The 21,177-nt window shown below is 46.4% G+C and overlaps 1 protein-coding gene across 6 annotated transcripts in view; it reads right to left on the bottom strand.

Moving 5' to 3' along the window:
- LOC112237419 (type II inositol 3,4-bisphosphate 4-phosphatase) overlaps positions 1-20,269 on the bottom strand; it is a 226,279-nt gene extending 206,010 nt beyond the window's left edge. Inside the window, exons 1-2 of one of the 6 annotated variants that reach the window (XR_006080748.1) lie at positions 20,002-20,265; positions 9,698-9,742 (exon numbers count right to left, since the gene is read on the bottom strand). Coding sequence is in view for 5 of the 6 variants with exons in the window: in XM_042311806.1 (XP_042167740.1) it covers positions 9,698-9,742; positions 20,002-20,104 (148 nt within the window). In the remaining variant the exon portion in view is untranslated. Of the gene's footprint in view, positions 1-9,697; positions 9,743-20,001 lie in introns of all 6 variants that reach the window. The other 5 variants (XM_042311806.1, XM_042311796.1, XM_042311797.1 and 2 more) reach the window with 5 other exon arrangements.
- Positions 20,270-21,177: the final 908 nt, after the last annotated feature.

The following is a 21,177-nucleotide window of genomic DNA, read 5'->3' as shown; positions in this document are numbered from 1 at the left end:
TGCTGAGTTGAAATGATGATTGGGCCTTTGTTAAAGGAGCTACAGTACAGGGAGTTACACACCGGTTGCCTGGTGACCCAAACGGCTCTATGTTCACCACATACTTCAGTCTGAGACTGCCATCATTGAAGTCATTTGTGGGGATGTCAAAATGAGGGGTGTTGTAGAAAACAAAGTCTTCAGTGATTGGATCATCTCTAACCAATCAAAGTATTAAAGCCCACATGTGTTCTGGCTCTGGCCCAACCCATCAGTTTCTGGTCCAGTCAGAATGGTTAGAATGTGTTTACGTTCTAGAAATCGTCGTGGAGGTACTCCGATCCAGACTTATTGCGGAGAATAAATTAACGTCCGTGGGATTGGCATAGCATTTGGCTGGAGCAACTGCATCCTGCGCCAATTGCATCCAAATATACTATGGGGCTCCACTCTTTTGAAATGTTGAATGTGTGCATCCATTATTCCAACATCCAGGGTACATCCAAAATGGCACCCTATTCCCTATATAGCAAACAAAGTAGAGCACTATGTAGGGAATAGGAAGCCGTTTTCTAAGATCTAGCCAGGGTCATTTCCAAAATTTCCAATTGTTAGAAGTGTGTTTCTGTCTAGAACATTACTAGACAGAAGTAGATGAAGATATCTACTGTATTGTAGTTAAAATGGCCTCCTGCCCCTCGCTTGCACTCATTATAATATGGCCATGATCATCAACACTAGTGATCAGAGTAAAGCTTGATCCACATTGACAAAAACTATTTGCAAAGTTAAAAAGAAAAACTTAAAAAGTACAGTAAGGGGTTTTGAAATGCCCCCTCTGTGTGTGTGTGAAGTGGTTATTTCCCCTCTGTGTATAGCTCAGAGGTAACACACAGGTTACCTGAATGGGAAATGAAGGAAAACATCGGCGTTTGAAACATTGTTTTTCGACATTGGCATTATCAAACGACAGCCGCACCTAATTTGTGTGCCGAGCGACAACTAATGAGGGAAGCCGATTAATCAAGCTTTAATTGGTAGTTGACAGAGTGTGTTGGGAAGGTTTTGAAACGCCCCTTCAACCCCCCCCCCCTTCCTCTCCTCCTCTACCCCACATCTCCTCCACTCCCCTGGGGTGTGACGCTCATCTCAGCTGGGTGGACTGCCCGTGGACCCTGCCTAAACCCCAGAACACGGTACCCAGAGGAGGAGCTGCCAAGTTGGGCATCCTGACGCAGCGCCAGCCCTCTCCACGGAGACTTCCCCCTGGAGGCCACTGAGAGAGAGGCTTCCTGTTGTGGCACAGGGCCATTGGGAATTCTGATGTTCGGAGGCTACTGGCTTCAACCAATCAGACACTGACCAGGAGGGTGTTTTATGCAGAATCATCCCACTGTTTAGACCTCTAAAGAGAAAATTGTCCTTCCACACACCATGACTGCCTGAGAGACTGTAGCCACTGTGGCGGTCAAACAAAGTCCACAGGGAGATTAGGCATGGTGACTACAACTAATCAGGCTACAGTACAACTAAAGGCCACGGTGTCTGTATGCAGATTCATACTATGAATGTCTATGTAGGTCCATGGAATAGTGACAAACAATTATAACGGTAATACATAATGTGAACTCAGTCCACCTCAATGTGTTGACAGTACTGTTCAGACCTTCTGTAGGTATGATGTTGATATACATGCATCACTTCAAGCTGAATGTGTGGTCAAATGAGTGAATAAAAAGCCTAATGCGTGATTAATTTGGAGTGCATAGCCGGGCACACCGTTTGACACCGAATCATTCCTCCACAGTTACTAGGCAACAAGTGGAAATAATGCTAATGGTTCTGCGGCTGATGAATCCGAGGCGTGATGAAGCGTTTTGGGTAACTGAGAGGGACTACTTTTTAGCATTCTAAATTCTCCCCTTGGTGACCTCGCTCCCGAGTAGCAGCTATATTTGTTCAAAATCGTTATGAGGTTAAATATTAGGTTATTGTAAATCTCTCAAGACTCTTCCCTTTTGCATTCAAAGTATGCAAAGTTCTTATTTAATTGTGCTAAGATAACAAACAGAATACTTAGTAGCCTTTTTGTTAATATCTGTGGTTGGATATTGAAAGGATATCCTCCCACCTTGGTCGTTGCTTTGAAAATGTCACGGCCGTAAAAAGAAGTGGACCAAAGCGCAGCGTGGTGAGCGTAGATTTTCCTCTTTATTTCGGAATGACGCCAACAAAACAAGAAACAAAATGAACAACCGTGAAGCTTACAGGGCTTTGGTGCCACAAACAAAGTTAACTACCCACACTAAAAGATGGGAAAAAGGGCTAGCTAAGTATGATTCCCAATCAGAGACAACGATAGACAGCTGTCACTGATTGAGAACCATACCCGGCCAAAACAAAGAAATACCAAAACATAGAAAATAGAACATAGAATGCCCACCCAAATCACACCCTGACCAAACCAAAATAGAGACAAAAGGTGCGGACTCCAGCCACAAACCTGAACCTATAGAGGAGGGTCTGGGTGGGCATCTATCCGCGGTGGCGGCTCTGGTGCAGGACGTAGACCCCGCTCCACCTCTGGCTCACCCCACTTTGGTAGCGCCTCTGCTGTGGGGACCCTCTCTGCTGACCCCGGACTGGGTCCCTCTCTGCTGACCCCGGACTGGGGACCCTCTCTGCGGGCCCCAGACTGGAGACCGTCACTGGGGGCTCCGGACTGGAGGCCGTCGCTGGAGTCTCCGGACTGGAGGCTGTCATTGGAGGCTTCGTGCCATGACTCCTCGCTGGAGGCTTCGTGCCATGACTCCTCGCTGGAGGCTTCGTGCCATGGATCATCACTGGAGGCTTCTTGACATGGATCATCACTGGAGGCTTCTTGACATGGATCATCACTGGAGGCTTCGTGCCATGGATCAACACTGGAGGCTTCTTGACATGGATCATCACTGGAGGCTTCTTGCATCACTGGAGGCTTCTGGCACTCTCCCTGGGTCGACCGACCACCTCTCTACCTCCTCCCAGGATGTCTCTGGTTCACACCTCGGCACCGCCGACCGTCTCGTGTGCCCCCTCCCAAAATTTTTTTGGGGGGGCCGCTCCTAGCCACACTGCTTGGTCCTTTAGTGGTGGGTAGTTCTGTCACGGCCATCAAAAGAAGTGGACCAAAGTGCAGTGTGGTGAACCTACATTTTCCTTTTATTCTGGAATGACGCCAACAAAACAAGAAACAAGATAAACTACCGTGAAGCTTACGAGGGCTAAGTGCCGCTAACACAAGTCAACTACCCACACTGAAGGAATGAAAAAGGGCTACCTAAGTATGATTCCCAATCAGTGACAGCTGTCTATCGTTGTCCCGCCCTCCTTTCGGAAAAGCTGACCACGACTCAATTTTGTTGCTCCCTGCCTACAGACAGAAGCTAAAACAAGAAGCTCCCGCGAGGTCTGTTCAACGCTGGTCCGACCAATCTGATTCCACGCTCCAAGACTGCTTCCATCACGTGGACTGGGATATGTTTCGTATTGCGTCAAACAACAACATTGACGAATACGCTGATTCGGTGAGCGAGTTCATTACAACGTGCGTTGAAGATGTCATTCCCATAGCAATGATTAAAACATTCCCAACCAGAAACCGTGGATTGATGGCAGCATTCGCGTGAAACTGAAAGCACGAACCACTGTTTTTAATCAGGGCAAGGTGACCGGAAACATGACCGAATACAAACAGTGTAGCTATTCCCTCCGCAAGGCAATCAAACAAGCTAAGCGTCAGTATAGAGACAAAGTAGAATCGCAATTCAACGGCTCAGACACAAGAGGTATGTGGCAGGGTCTACAGTCAATCACGGATTACAAAAAGAAAACCAGCCCAGTCACGGACCAGGATGTGTTGCTCCCAGGCAGACTAAATAACTTTTTTGCCCGCTTTGAGGACAATACAGTGCCACTGACATGGCCCGCAACCAAAACATGCGGACTCTCCTTTACTACAGCCGAGGTGAGTAAAACGTTTAAACGTGTTAACCCTCGCAAGACTGTAGGCCCAGACGGCATCCCCAGCCGCGCCCTCAGAGCATGCGCAGACCAGCTGGTTGGTGTGTTTACGGACATATTCAATCAATCCTTATCCCAGTCTGCTGTTCCCACATGTTTCAAGAGGGCCACCATTGTTCCTGTTCCCAAGAAAGCTAAGGTAACTGAGCTAAACGACTACCGCCCCGTAGCACTCACTTCCGTCATCATGAAGTGCTTTGAGAGACTAGTCAAGGACCATATCACCTCCACCCTACCTGACACCCTAGACCCACTCCAATTTGCTTACCGCCCAAATAGGTCCACAGACGATGCAATCTCAAACCACACTGCACACTGCCCTAACCCATCTGGACAAGAGGAATACCTATGTGAGAATGCTGTTCATCGACTACAGCTCAGCATTTAACACCATAGTACCCTCCAAACTCATCATCAAGCTCGAGACCCTGGGTCTCGACCCCGCCCTGTGCAACTGGGTACTGGACTTCCTGACGGGCCGCCCCCAGGTGTTGAGGGTAGGTAACAACATCTCCACCCCGCTGATCCTCAACACTGGGGCCCCACAAGGGTGCGTTCTGAGCCCTCTCCTGTACTCCCTGTTCACCCACGACTGCATGGCCACGCACGCCTCCAACTCAATCATCAAGTTTGCGGACGACACAACAGTGGTAGGCTTGATTACCAACAACGATGAGACGGCCTACAGGGAGGAGGTGAGGGCCCTCGGAGTGTGGTGTCAGGAAAATAACCTCACACTCAACGTCAACAAAACTAAGGAGATGATTGTGGACTTCAGGAAACAGCAGAGGGAACACCCCCCTATCCACATCGATGGGACAGTAGTGGAGAGGGTAGTAAGTTTTAAGTTCCTCAGCGTACACATCACAGACAAACTGAATTGGTCCACCCACTCAGACAGCATCGTGAAGACCTCAGGAGGCTGAAGAAATTCGGCTTGTCACCAAAAGCACTCACAAACTTCTACAGATGCACAATCGAGAGCATCCTGTCGGGCTGTATCACCGCCTGGTACGGCAACTGCTCCACCCACAACCGTAAGGCTCTCCAGAGGGTAGTGAGGTCTGCACAACGCATCACCGGGGGCAAACTACCTGCCCTCCAGGACACCTACACCACCCGATGTCACAGGAAGGCCATAAAGATCATCAAGGACAACAACCACCCGAGCCACTGCCTGTTCACCCCGCTATCATCCAGAAGGCGAGGTCAGTACAGGTGCATCAAAGCTGGGACCGAGAGACTGAAAAACAACTTCTATCTCAAGGCCATCAGACTGTTAAACAGCCACCACTAACATTGAGTGGCTGCTGCCAACACACTGACTCAACTCCAGCCACTTTAATAATGGGAATTGATGGGAATTTATGTAAAATATATCACTAGCCACTTTAAACAATGCTACTTAATATAATGTTTACATACCCTACATTATTAATCTCATATGTATACGTATATACTGTATATCATCTACTGCATCTTTATGTAATACTTGTATCACTAGCCACTTTAAACTATGCCACTTTGTTTACATACTCATCTCATATGTATATACTGTACTCGATACCATCTACTGCATCTTGTCTACGCCGCTCTGTACCATCACTCATTCATATATCTTTATGTACATATTCTTTATCCCTTTACACTTGTGTATATAAGGTAGTAGTTTTGGAATTGTTAGTTATATTACTCGTTGGTTATTACTGCATTGTCGGAACTAGAAGCACAAGCATTTCGCTACACTCGCATTAACATCTGCTAACCATGTGTATGTGACAAATACATTTGATTTGATTTGAGCATGTCAGCTTGTCAGAAACCTTCTCTTCGTATGGTTAAAGTGAGAAGACATTCCAGCCGGGTGGAGTAGAACGCACAAAGAACGATTTATTCATACCGTTTTCTCTAAATCACCCACTCTGATGGTAATTGATAATTAGAGCCAGAAATAAATCATTTTGGCTGGAATCATTGTTTTATTTGTCACGGGTGATTAGCTTGTCGTGATATGAGACCTGCTGAACCATCGACATCATTGCCAAGCCGTTGATTTTTTATTAGCCGAGACCGAACCTAGAATCATCTCATCCCGTTATGAAATGTACTCAAAGCTTACTGGCAAAGCTTTATTCAGCCAAACTGCCCTTCAGCTCAATGGCTTGCCCTTAAAGGTACAGTCTGGGGTCTGTGAATCTCTCTCACACTGCCAGTCCTTGGATCTAGAGGGATGTCTATGTCTGGGATGTCTCAGCTGTGTACTAAAACAAGTGACAGGGTGGCTGTTTTTGTTATTATCATTTTATGCTCCAAGAATATACTGTAGCTTGAACCCCAGGTAGGCCAAGAGCCCTCAGCTTTCACGGATTACCAAGAAACTCCTTTTCTTTGCAGTTTTCAATGGATGTATTCCTGGTATTTCTGGCAATATCATTTCATGTATCAATCAAGCGAGAGAGAAATGGAAGGCATGAATAAAAGAACTGCCAGCCTCTATCAATAAAAACACATGAACCTCAAGCTAAGAGCTTCCAGATAATCATGTTTTCCCTGAGCAACAAAAGCCCTTTCAGTCAAAATGGTGAATGGCAATTGAATAAAATACACATGTAATTCAAAGACAGGGTAAACAAAACTGGTATTTACAATTTGATGGATCAAAGGAAGAAGATGGGGGCGTCTTGCCGATGTAGTAGGCCGACACACACACACACACACACACACACACACACACACACACACACACACACAGAGAGAGTGATACGCACACGCTTGCATGCGCACACACTCACACACACAACCACTGCAATTATACAAACATGTCACCCTTTCCTCTGCAGCTGTCCAGCAGATTGACTCCATTGTTCCAGAACATTTACATTAGAACAGAAGCCACTTCACAACCTCTGGAGAAGCATTGCATCACTACACGAAGACTCACAGTGCATATTTATTCAGCTCTACTCCAGTCAATTCTATTGTCACTTAAATTAAATGTGTTATGCAGTACAATGGTTAACAGGCCAAGACGACCATATATTTGTTTGTACACTGTGTGTGTGTGTGTGTGTGTGTGTGTGTGTGTGTGTGTGTGTGTGTGTGTGTGTACACTAATAGACTCTCACACACACACACACACACACACACGGTCCTTAACTGCAGATAATCTGTCTAGAAATTAAACCGAGCTGGGAGTCCCTGTACGTGTGCACCAGCACTCAAATTGCAATCTGATTGACCAGCTGCACGTTGCTGGTCTGCTCAGCAGGCATTGTGGGTAGACAGAAATGTCCAGAGTGTTCAAAGGAAAACATGTCCATATGTTGTTGTTTTAAATCTACAACAGTGATGTGTATTAATATGCCGTTTTATTATCTCTATAACAGATTAAATGGATGAAAACAATATCTTTGATGAGCAAAGACACATTTCCATTTAAATAATGACTTGACTGAGTTACAGAGTTACACACTCAGACCCAATAACTAGGGCCAGGAGTTGTCCTGGACAACTGACCTGACCAGGAAAAACTCTGGACCCCAGTTTTACCTGGTTATATCACCTGGTCAGGAAAATACATGGTAACACATTTTCCAATGCCTGGGGGGTGGTCAAGCCAATGAACCTCTTCCCCCTACTTAGAGCACTGCAGCTAAGATTCACATAACCCACCCTGTCAGACATCGACACAGTGAAACTTGTCATGGGCAACAATGCATCGACCAAAAATAGAACTCTCCCATTGCAGAAGTATAAAATATACATGAAACCATCTTTAACAGTTGAAAAAGGAAGAAGAACCAGAACCCCTCTACTGTGAGACAGTCAGGAAGAAGAACCAGAACCCCTCTACTGTGAGACAGTCAGGAAGAAGAACCAGAACCCCTCTACTGTGAGACAGTCAGGAAGAAGAACCAGAACCCCTCTACTGTGAGACAGTCAGGAAGAAGAACCAGAACCCCTCTACTGTGAGACAGTCAGGAAGAAGAACCAGAACCACTCTACTGTAAGACAGTCAGGAAGAAGAACCAGAACCACTCTACTGTAAGACAGTCAGGAAGAAGAACCAGAACCCCTCTACTGTGAGACAGTCAGGAAGAAGAACCAGAACCACTCTACTGTAAGACAGTCAGGAAGAAGAACCAGAACCACTCTACTGTGAGACAGTCAGGAAGAAGAACCAGAACCCCTCTACTGTGAGACAGTCAGGAAGAAGAACCAGAACCACTCTACTGTAAGACAGTCAGGAAGAAGAACCAGAACCACTCTACTGTAAGACAGTCAGGAAGAAGAACCAGAACCACTCTACTGTAAGACAGTCAGGAAGAAGAACCAGAACCACTCTACTGTAAGACAGTCAGGAACAAGAACCAGAACCACTCTACTGTGAGACAGTCAGGAAGAAGAACCAGAACCACTCTACTGTGAGACCGTCAGGAAGAAGAACCAGAACCACTCTACTGTGAGACAGTCAGGAAGAAGAACCAGAACCACTCTACTGTGAGACAGTCAGGAAGAAGAACCAGAACCACTCTACTGTGAGACAGTCAGGAAGAAGAACCAGAACCACTCTACTGTGAGACAGTCAGGAAGAAGAACCAGAACCACTCTACTGTAAGACAGTCAGGAACAAGAACCAGAACCACTCTACTGTAAGACAGTCAGGAACAAGAACCAGAACCACTCTACTGTGAAGACAGTCAGGAAGAAGAACAAGAACCACTCTACTGTGAGACCATCAGGAACAGAAAGAAGAACAGAACCACTCTACTGTGAGACAGTCAGGAAGAAGAACCAGAACCACTCTACTGTGAGACAGTCAGGAAGAAGAACCAGAACCCTCTACTGTGAGACAGTCAGGAACAAGAACCAGAACCACTCTACTGTAAGACAGTCAGGAACAAGAACCAGAACCACTCTACTGTAAGACAGTCAGGAACAAGAACCAGAACCACTCTACTGTAAGACAGTCAGTGAACAAGAACCAGAACCACTCTACTGTGAGACAGTCAGGAAGAAGAACCAGAACCACTCTACTGTGAGACAGTCAGGAACAAGAACCAGAACCACCACTCTACTGTAAGACAGTCAGGAACAAGAACCAGAACCACTCTACTACTGTGAGACAGTCAGGAAGAAGAACCAGAACCACTCTACTGTAAGACAGTCAGGAACAAGAACCAGAACCACTCTACTGTAAGACAGTCAGGAACAAGAACCAGAACCACTCTACTGTAAGACAGTCAGGAACAAGAACCAGAACCACTCTACTGTGAGACAGTCAGGAAGAAGTAAGTCTAGTCTTTGATCTATCGTCCGTCCGTCCGTCCGTCCGTCCGTCCGTCCGTCCGTCCGTCCGTCCGTCTGTCTGTCTGTCTGTCTGTGTGCGCACGTGCATGTGTGTACATGTGTATGTTTGACCGGTCTCATAGCGGCATCATGTCGATAATAGGATGTGTCTGGCTATCTGAGCTCTGACTACATGGGGAAATTGGAACCCTGTGGCATGGAATAAGATGAGAATCACAGAGAGAGAAGAAGAACAGAGAGAGAAGAAGAACAGAGAGAAGATCAGGGAGAAGAAGAACAGAGTGAGAAGGACATAGAGAAGAAGAAGAAGAAAAAGAAGAACAGAGAGAGAAGAACAGACACTTACCCAGGCTGAACTCCACATGGGGCAGCTTGGGAATCAGGATGACACCTGTGATACATAGACAGAGAGAGAGGAAGATCATTAAGAGAGAATACAAAGCTGTTCACTCATGAAAAATGTATAATCTGAGATAATTCAGACACCACACACACACAGGCGTGCAGACACCGAAACACACCGACAGACACACCGAAAAAAAAACACAGACAGACACACCGACAGACACCGAAACACGCACACACACATTTCACTGCAAAGGGCAAAACCATCTATCAAATACCCATTCATCTCCATATTAACCACTATGCCCTCTACGACCATTTAATTTAGGCTTTTAACGAGGTCGACGAGCATGGCACCTCTCCTCCAAATGAAACCCAAATGAAAGGCAATAAAATCCAACACCACTTCAGTGCCAGTCTTTCCATTCACTCTATGGTAGTAAGCATGGAAAAATACCTTCCCCCATCTTCAACACAATATGTCTTCAGAGAGGTTTAACACTGTGGCTATGTAACGGCTCGGACCGAAACGCCTCATGTGTGATTGATGGCCCGGTTCGCTTTAGATTATGCAAACGGGCTGCAATCTATTTATCCGATTGCGGCGTGTGTCACAGCCAGAGTTCCCCGACATCCATCGCCCTGAATGCCCAGCTCCCCCCTCCCCACAACCGCCCCGATGGGGAACTAATGGAGGAGGCTGGGTGGTGGGGGGGGGGGGTGCCATCGCTTGTACCCACCATCTGATGCCAGTGTGACGGGTATCATCGAGGCATGAGCTCACCACCATACCTGGAGGGCCGCGTGCCAAGGGAGAAACTCACACACTCTCTGCAGCACACACACACACATAAGCAGAAACACAGACACACACTCATAAGCACACACACGCGCACCCCCTCATCCTCGTTCTGCAGTGCCTGGGCAGAATTGTCCTCTCTCCCAGCATCGTCAACCTGGCTAATGAAGCGTGGGTACTCTACACGTCTTGATGTATGGTCCGGGTGTTACAAACACAGCACACTTCTAGCGAAGACAGATCACATCATTAGGTTACTAACTCATTTTATTATCAGTAATCACTAGTTAGCTATAATCACAAGTCAAACATTTTGAATGCTTAACAGGATGAGAAAATTGTCTAAATCACGCACTTATCAAGAGAACATCCCTGGTTATCCCTACTGCCTCTGATCTGGCGGACTCACTAAACACAAATGCTTCGTTTGTAGAGTATGTCTGAGTGTTGAACTATGACCCTGGCTATTCATAAATAATAAATAAACACATTGTGTCATCTGGTTTGCTTAATATAAGACATTTTAAATGATTTATACTTTTACTTTTGATACTTCAGTACAAAACCAAAAACTTTTAGACTTTTACTGAAGTAGTATTTTACTGGGTGACTTTTACTTGAGTATTAAGGTATCTTTACTTTTACTCAAGTATACAAATTGAGTACCTTTTCCACCACTGGTTATACTACCATGACTGGTGTTTAGACATTAAGACTATGTGACATGTTAATAACATGATACTACAGTGACCCACTGCTAAATGACGGAAATGTAAATGACGGAAATGTAAATGACTGGTGATGAAACTTGAATAGTCTGTAAGGTGATTAGAAAATATCCTTTGCAGGGATCATGGGACAATGGCAGCTGTTGAGCTGCTCAAGGCCCTCTCTGCATCACTTTACCATAGGGGACAGCCAATCACAATCAGCCACTTAAAAGCTCTCTCTACCTCACAGGGCCCTAATCACTCCACCAATCAGCCACTTCACTGCTCTCTCTACCTCACAGGGCTCTAATCACTCCACCAATCAGCCACTTCACTGCTCTCTCTACCTCACAGGGCTCTAATCACTCCACCAATCAGCCACTTTACAGCTCTCTCTACCTCACAGGACTCTAATCACTCCACCAATCAGCAACTCTCTCTACAGGACTAACACATTTAATTCAACTGTAGGTCTACAGGACTAACCTATTTAATTCAACTGTAGGACTACAGGACTAACACACTTAATTCAACTGTAGGTCTACAGGACTAACCTATTTAATTCAACTGTAGGACTACAGGACTAACACATTTAATTCAACTGTAGGACTACAGGACTAACACATTTAATTCAACTGTAGGTCTACAGGACTAACCTATTTAATTCAACTGTAGGACTACAGGACTAACACATTTAATTTAACTGTAGGTCTACAGGACTAACCTATTTAATTCAACTGTAGGACTACAGGACTAACACATTTAATTCAACTGTGGGTCTACAGGACTAACACACTTAATTCAACTGTAGGTCTACAGGACTAACCCATATAATTCAACTGTAGGTCTACAGGACTAACCTATTTAATTCAACTGTAGGACTACAGGACTAACACATTTAATTCAACTGTGGGTCTACAGGACTAACACATTTAATTCAACTGTGGGTCTACAGGACTAACCCATATAATTCAACTGTAGGTCTACAGGACTAACCTATTTAATTCAACTGTAGGACTACAGGACTAACACATTTAATTCAACTGTGGGTCTACAGGACTAACACATTTAATTTAACTGTAGGTCTACAGGACTAACACATTTAATTCAACTGTAGGTCTAAAGGACTAACCCATATAATTCAACTGTAGGCCAACAGAGATTTTAGAAAGTCAAGAGAGATATTACTTTCACTGTTGAAGTCAAGATGTGGCCACAACTATCCAAGGTGATATTGACTTGCCTCTAAATTGTACACCAAATTACAAAATGATGCATCAATAGAGAACAGAATCCACGCACCTGCAAAGCTGTACCAGCTTCCACTACCAGGGACTATGTAATTGACCCCTTACAGGAATTGAATTGACCCAACCGCGGCAAAACAAATTCCTAATTAGTTTGACTCTAATTGCACCAGGAGAGAATTAGCCAGGTGTATAGACTAGACTAGTTGATAAACTAACAGGTGACCCAACTCCAGTGTGTTGGATTAGCATGGAGAGACAGAGAAACACAGGTGCAGTATAATGTGCAACCTACGCTACTCCTCTGGCGTGATAAATATGGAAATAGACCAATGAGGGGGTCCTTGGAGATGCACCGGAGGAGACTACGCACACACACGCAAATCAAATCAAATTTATTTATATAGCCCTTCGTACATCAGCTGATATCTCAAAGTGCTGTACAGAAACCCAGCCTAAAACCCCAAACAGCAAGCAATGCAGGTGTAGAAGCACGCAGGCATGCATACACTCAAATCAGACACAAACACACACATTTGCACAGACACACTTGTACAGACTAGCACACACACACCGGAGGGGGCCACGCCAAATGAGGTGTGCCCATCTGTGATACGTTTCATATGAATCTAGAAATAATAGCTCTGGTATAGGGAGGAGGGAGGGAGAGAGGGAGGGAAAGGAGGGGGTAATGTATTCTGAAGTGCACAAGGTGATTTTTCTGGGACGACAGCCCTAATGAACCTCCAAGGACTTGTGGGGGGGGGGTCTGTGTCTCGCAGATGCTCATTTAACCTCCCTCCTCTCTCTCTCTTTCATCTCTCTTTCCTCCCCTTCCTACGTGTGTACCACTTGGGGCCGGAGTCCTGAGCCCGTAACTCTGAGAAAAGTGGGAAGGCGGAGGTCGGAACTCGGGAGGAAGACCCACATGGGAATGCTGCTCATTCACAGTTATCACAAAATGATGCCAGAGAAATTCCTCCTCCTTCCCTCCCTCCATACCTCCCACTTTGCACGCACCTACATCCCCTGCAGTGTCGAGCGAGCGAAAGCCACGTGGTGAGAAAAAGAAGCAATTCCCTGGGAAGGAGAAGCCTGGAAAAGCCCTGGCGTGGGTTAGCAGCCGTTGTTACGACAATCTTAGTCACCTCGCTTATCCCTTTCATGAATAGATATTACATTTAAGGGGCCGGGCCCAAGACACAGTCATGTTTTTTTCTTTTAATATAATTTACCTAGGAGTAGGGGAATGCATTGAACGCATTACCCATAATTCACTGCCTGCCGAGGGCTCAGTGGGATTTGAAACTTGGGAGAAAAAAAAATCTCTCGCTGTCTCTCCTTTTTCCGGAGAAATTGCCGTTATAGAAGAACACCTGGACTATGCTGATGATTCAATCACCAGAACGACAGCAGCTAGCGCGGCCTGCTGCCGACACACACCTGACGAGATTGATGTTTGAACAAAAGGCCCAATAACCGTAAGTGGTGGTACAATGGGGAGAGTGAGTTACTGTCACATTAAGGCCCTGGGATCTACTAGAGAGAGAACAGACAGTTAATGGTGGTGGAAGGATTTGTCACCTACGTTTAATGAAGCAGCGAGAAACAGTTAAGTTGCATGTTAATGAGGTGGTTTTAGACTGGTGAACCAGGAGGGATGGATAGACGTCAGAGGGTTAAAGTGGTAACATCCAGACCAGTAAAGGTTCAAATCCTAGATTCTAAAGGTGGATTTGTGTATTCACAGCTTGGGTCATAACGGATTGATAATGAGGTTATCTATCTAGGTTATCTATAAGCTATATCCTGCTTGTAACACCATTATGCTGCTTATAGCGCCAGAAACTGTCACGACTTCCTCCGAAGTCGGTCCCTCTCCTTGTTTGGGCAACGTTCGGCGGTCAACGTCACTGGTCTTCTAGCCATCGCCGATCCACCTTTCATTTTCCATTTGTTTTGTCTTGTCTTCCCACACATCTGGTTTCAATTCCATCATTTACATGTTGTGTATTTAACCCTCTGTCCCCACATGTCCTTGTCCGGTAATGTTTATTGTAAGTGCTTGTGCACGTTATGTCTGGGGTTTTTGTCCCATTGTATATATTGTTTTTGTTCACAGTGATTTTTATCATTAAACTGTGCCGTTGTAACACAGTCTTTGCTCTCCTGCGCCTGACTTCTCTACCGCCAGTGCGCACGCCTTACAGAAACTACGATAACATAGGCCCATGAGTATAGTCAATGCTGATATGATTCATACAGGTGACTGTTCAAAACTGTGTCCGTCAGGGTCAAAAATATAATGGATCCTGACCTTTGATCTCTTTTAGACTTTTGATGTAGAGCATGTGGGCGCAATGAATACCAAACCCTCTAGTCTAGGTGACCTGAACGCGCCAAGCCTGTCTCATCTCACCCAACACTGTTCCCACCACCTCTTATCTTCTACGTCAACCCAGCGACAAGAGAAACAAATTCACCTTGTGATTGGTAATGGGAGGTTGTCAACCTGTCTGTGGCTCTGTAGCTCTATAATTACCTTCTTTGTTCAATTCCCTTCTTCCGTTTCCCCCTCCGCACTTTGAGAAAACAAAAACGGAGGTGTTCAACGGCTGCGTCTCAAATGGCACCCTACTCCCTACATGGGATAGGATACGTATGGGCCCTGGTCAAAAGCAGTGTTCTATAAAGGGAATAGGGTGCCAGGTTCAGGGCAGAGGTGTTCATTATTACTGATTACACACCCACTTAAAGTTGGGCTGGAGGGAGGAAGAGGGGGAAAAAGAGCTTTACTTGATAGGAAATTATCTTATTTTGACATATATTTCAAAACATCCCTTGATCCCATAAGCTGTGATGAGGAGTGGAACGAAATAGAGAGAGAGGGTGTGTGTGTGTGTGTGTGTGTGTGTGTGAGCTCCTTGTTCCTCATTCTTCGTTCATTTTCATAAAGGCTTCAATCACTAGCTGTTACCCTTCAGGGAAGACATCCGAGTTTAGCGTGCTACGATGCTAACAATACTGCAGTATTTGTCCTCCTGAAGAGCCATGGCATCAGCCCCAGGAGGAGACAGAATGGAGGCTGAGTGCCACCACTGAAATCAAGGCTTATCTCATTATCATGCACCTGGAGTGATGACCATGGGAGATGTATTTTGCCTCTGCCAAAGCTTATTAGTGACAACAGTTTGGCCCACACGGTGGTTTTAGGATCCTTAACACACGCACATGCACACGCACGCACGCACGTGCACACACGCACGCACGCACACGCACGCACGCACACGCGCGCACACACACACGCGCGCACACGCGCAGGCACGCACGCACGCACGCACGCACGCCAAGAAAAACATTTGTTCTTAATTAAAGGAGTACAAACGCTTGTCACTGTTGTGGTATCCCTGTAAGGTATATTCTTTGTACCTTTAGCTCTAGGTACATAATTGTACCCTTGCAGTTTGTACCTTAAAAGAGCCAATAATGTACCTTAAGGGACAAGATGGTTCCTTTTAAGTGGCAAAGATGTACCTCTTAAAAGGTTCTGGGGTGTTGTTTTAACACTGTAGGGTGTAAAACCGTAGTTTCATTTTTCCCAGGGTGCCTTTCAGATTCATTTTAGAGTTATCAGTACCACCCATGACTGTGTTTGCTAGTGACAGAGACATGATTGTTGCATTCATGCATGGTATAAGTGAAAATGTTATTATTAAAATTAAACTCTTAATGACAGTACATTACATATATCATAAGGCCATACTTTTGACAGTCCATTTTTACCCCATCACAGTGATCTGAAACTGCTGGATTGCAGGCCACATCAGGCAAGTCATATTATGCTGGCTTGCAAAGTGCTTTGGAATCCAGCCAGAGTTAGGATATAAAAAAAGGTGCATTTAGAATGACTGCCAAGGTAGACAAATTGATTAACAATCTAAATGGGAACAATCTCAGTAACGGGTGCAAGAAGTCCAACTACTAACAAATTGGATTAGTTTAGAAACATATGTGTTATTTATCTTTGTGTAGCATACGATCAATCAATCAATTTGAATGAAAAAACACACATATTGAATCAAACAATTCTGAAAATCCCCCTGCAATAGAGCATGCCGGGCGGTACCCTAAAAGGTACCGAACAGTACCATGTGAGATCATTATGTGTACCTTTGAAGGTACATTGTGCATTTACCTTTTTCTACCCCAGGGAACAATACTGTACCCTAGCCAAATCCTTTTTTTCTGAGAGCGTAGGCATAGACACGCACACACACACACACACACACACACACACACACACACACACACACACACACACACACACACACACACACACACACACACACACACACACACACACACACACACACACACACACACACACACACACACACACACACACAATCATGTATGTCAATAAGCTTCAGACAAACAAATCTAACCACTGGGCAAAAAAATGATTGAATCACTATGTAATATAAAATACTAATACTAATATTAATATATGCTATTTAGCAGACTCTTTTATCCAAAGTGACTTACAGTGAGGCCTGCATACATTTTACGTATGGATGGGCCCGGTAAACAACGTTCTTTTCAACGTCATATCAACAAAAACATTAAAAGTGATGACGTTGAATCAATGTGGAAAACTGGATTGGAAAATAGTCATCAAAGTAAGGACATTATGTATTGTTTTCACACAACATTGAACCTAAATTCAATGACACGGTGGCATGTTCTATTTATTTCACGTTAGTTGTGTCCAGAGGGGTAGAATGCAGAGAAGTGGAGCATGAGGAGTGGAGGTTAGTGGAGGATGAGGAGTGGAGGTTAGTGGAGCATGAGGAGTGGAGGTTAGTGGAGGATGAGGAGTGGAGGTTAGTGGAGGATGAGGAGTGGAGGTTAGTGGAGGATGAGGAGTGGAGGTTAGTGGAGGATGAGGAGTGGAGGTTAGTGGAGGATGAGGAGTGGAGGTTAGTGGAGGTTAGTGGAGGATGAGGAGTGTGGAGGTTGAGTGGAGGATGAGGAGTGGAGGTTAGTGGAGGATGAGGAGTGGAGGTTAGTGGAGCATGAGGAGTGGAGGTTAGTGGAGGATGGAGGTTAGTGGAGGTTTAGTGGAGGATGAGGAGTGGAGGTTAGTGGAGGATGAGAAGTGGAGGTTAGTGGAGGATAGTGGAGGAGAGAAGTGGAGGTTAGTGGAGGATGAGGAGGGAGGTTAGTGGAGGATGAGGAGTGGAGGTTAGTGGAGGATGAGGAGTGGAGGTTAGTGGAGGATGAGGAGTGGAGGTGTGGAGGATGGAGTGGAGGTTAGTGGAGGATGAGGAGTGGAGGTTAGTGGAGGATGAGGAGTGGAGGTTAGTGGAGGATGAGGAGTGGAGGTTAGTGGAGGATGAGGAGTGGAGGTTAGTGGAGGATGAGGAGTGGAGGTTAGTGGAGGATGAGGAGTGGAGGTTAGTGGAGGATGAGGAGTGGAGGTTAGTGGAGGATGAGGAGTGGAGGTTAGTGGAGGATGAGGAGGGTTAGTGGAGGATGAGGAGTGGAGGTTAGTGGAGGAGGATGAGGAGTGGAGGTTAGTGGAGGATGAGGAGTGGAGGTTAGTGGAGGATGAGGGATGAGTGGAGGTTAGTGGAGGTTATGGAGGATGAGGAGTGGAGGTTAGTGGAGGATGAGGAGTGGAGGTTAGTGGAGGATGAGGATGAGGAGTGGAGGTTAGTGGAGGATGAGGAGGGAGGTTAGTGGAGGATGAGGAGTGGAGGTTAGTGGAGGATGAGGAGTGGAGGTTAGTGGAGGATGAGGAGTGGAGGTTAGTGGAGGATGAGGAGTGGAGGTTAGTGGAGGATGAGGTGGAGGATGAGGAGTGGAGGTTAGTGGAGGAGAGGAGTGGAGGTTAGTGGAGGATGAGGAGTGGAGGTTAGTGGAGGATGAGGAGTGGAGGTTAGTGGAGGATGAGGAGTGGAGGTTAGTGGAGGATGAGGAGTGGAGGTTAGTGGAGGATGAGGAGTGGAGGTTAGTGGAGGATGAGGAGTGGAGGTTAGGGAGGATGAGGAGTGGAGGTTAGTGGAGGATGAGGAGTGGAGGTTAGTGGAGGATGAGGAGAGGTTGAGGATGAGGAGTGGAGGTTAGTGGAGGATGAGGAGTGGAGGTTAGTGGAGGATGAGGAGTGGAGGTTAGTGGAGGATGAGGAGTGGAGGTTAGTGGAGGATGAGGAGTGGAGGTTAGTGGAGGATGAGAGGAGGTTAGTGGAGGATGAGGAGTGGAGGTTAGTGGAGGATGAGGAGTGAGGTTAGTGGAGGATGAGGAGTGGAGGTTAGTGGAGGATGAGGAGTGGAGGTTAGTGGAGGATGAGGAGTGGAGGTTAGTGGAGGATGAGGAGTGGAGGTTAGTGGAGGATGAGGAGGTTAGTTAGTGGAGGATGAGGAATGGAGGTTAGTGGAGGATGAGGAGTGGAGGTTAGTGGAGGATGAGGAGTGGAGGTTAGTGGAGGATGAGGAGTGGAGGTTAGTGGAGGATGAGGAGTGGAGGTTAGTGGAGGATGAGGAGTGGAGGTTAGTGGAGGATGAGGAGTGGAGGTTAGTGGAGGATGAGGAGTGGAGGTTAGTGGAGGAGGAGTGGAGGTTAGTGGAGGATGAGGAGTGGAGGTTAGTGGAGGATGAGGAGTGGAGGTTAGTGGAGGATGAGGAATGGAGGTTAGTGGAGGATGAGGAGTGGAGGTTAGTGGAGGATGAGGAGTGGAGGTTAGTGGAGGATGAGGAGTGGAGGTTAGTGGAGGATGAGGAGTGGAGGTTAGTGGAGGATGAGGAGTGGAGGTTAGTGGAGGATGAGGAGTGGAGGTTAGTGGAGGATGAGGAGTGGAGGTTAGTGGAGGATGAGGAGTGGAGGTTAGTGGAGGATGAGAGGAGTGGAGGATGAGGAGTGGAGGTTAGTGGAGGATGAGGAGTGGAGGTTAGTGGAGGATGAGGAGTGGAGGTTAGTGGATGGATGAGGAGTGGAGGTTGGAGGTTAGTGGAGGATGAGGAGTGGAGGTTAGTGGAGCATGAGGAGTGGAGGTTAGTGGAGGATGAGGAGTGGAGGTTAGTGGAGGATGAGGAGTGGAGGTTAGTGGAGGATGAGGAGTGGAGGTTAGTGGAGGATGAGGAGTGGAGGTTAGTGGAGGATGGAGGAGGATAATTGAGGACACAGGTAAAGGGAAAACAGAGGAAGAATGAATGAGAAAGCAAATAGGAGAGGGGGAAAGAAAGAGAACGAGATAGACAGCGAGAACGAGGAGAGGATGAAGGAGCAGCATTCTAAGGACGAGTGAGTGAACTAAAGAGAGAAGAAAGCTGTATCTACAGCAGGGAAGGCCAACTCCAGTCCTCAGGGGCCTGATTGGTGTCACACTGTTGCCCCAGCCCCAGCTAACACACCTGACTCCAATAATCAACTAATCAGGATCTTCAGTATAGAACTCAATTAGTTTAATTATTTGTGTGGGGGGGGGTGACAGCAGTTTGGCCACCGAAGCCTGGAGTTGCCTATGATCTACAGTAAATGTAGAGCTCACCAGCTCCGGTCAGTCCATCTCCTCCGGTCAGTGGCTCCCCCTCCTCTTCCATCATGTCCACCCTGCACTCATGGCCGAGGTGCCGTGTCCCACCGTCCTCCATATCCACGGCTCTCCCTCCTCCTCCAAGGAATGCCACGGTCCAGTCCAGCTCAGTCCCGGCTAGCGCTTCCTCGCGAATCCTTGCGAAAGGCTTTGAGGCAGATAAGATCGTCTCTCACTCTCTCACTGTCGTGCCGCTCTCTCTGGCAGCATAAAATACGCTTTTTAAAAACGGAGGAGAGAGGGAAGTGGGGGTCCAAGAGTGGGGAGGGAGGGAAGGGTGGGAGGGAGGGAGGGAATGAGGGACTGAGGCAGGGAATGAAAGAGAAGGCAGGACAGAATTGATGTTAGGTGCGATAAACAGCTCAATCCATCAATCTTGTGCTGTCAGATGGAGCACCTAGACTAGACTGGTGGAGGCAGGCAGGATGGGACGCTGACGTTCTCTCTCTCTCTCTCCTCTCTCTCTCTAACGCACTGCCACAGCTAGATCCAGGCAATGCAGCAGGGGACTCTCTCTTTCCCTGTGTGTTCCTCTCTCGCTCTCCCTCCCCTTTCTCTCTCGCTCCCTCTCTGTTCTTCTCTCTCTCTCTCTAAGAAAGGCAATTAACAAGACCATGACTGATGAGCTCCTTATGGGAGATCTGCCATGCAGCAGGTGAGGCTAGCAGATGCATACGGCAGAGCACATGTAAACATAGAGAGAGAGAGAAGGAGGGGAAAGAGAGTATAAGTATGCGTGCAACTGTAGTACATAGGGAGTCTTAGAGGTTTCTGTTACATTTTTTATTTCACTTTTGTTTACTAACTATTTCACTTGCTTGGGCAATGTAAACATATGTTTCCCATGCCAAGAAAGCCCTTTGAATTTAATTTAATTGACAGAGAGAGGGAGAGAGAGAGATTTGCCTAAACATCAGGTAACCTATACAAAGCTGTGAAGGGATCTGAGACAAGGCAAGAAGGGCATTCTATGCCATCAAAAGGAACATAAAATTCAACATACCAATTAGGATCTGGCTAAAAATACTTGAATCAGTTATAGAACCCATTGTCTTTTGTGGTCGTGAGGTCTGGGGTCCGCTCACCAACCAAGAATTCACAAAATGGGACAAACACCAAATTGAGACTCTG

This window comes from Oncorhynchus tshawytscha, linkage group LG34 (genome assembly GCF_018296145.1).
Source record: "Oncorhynchus tshawytscha isolate Ot180627B linkage group LG34, Otsh_v2.0, whole genome shotgun sequence".
NCBI lineage: Eukaryota > Metazoa > Chordata > Actinopteri > Salmoniformes > Salmonidae > Oncorhynchus > Oncorhynchus tshawytscha.
Note: the sequence above shows the minus strand (reverse complement) of the source record. Positions and strands in the feature narration are given on the sequence as shown.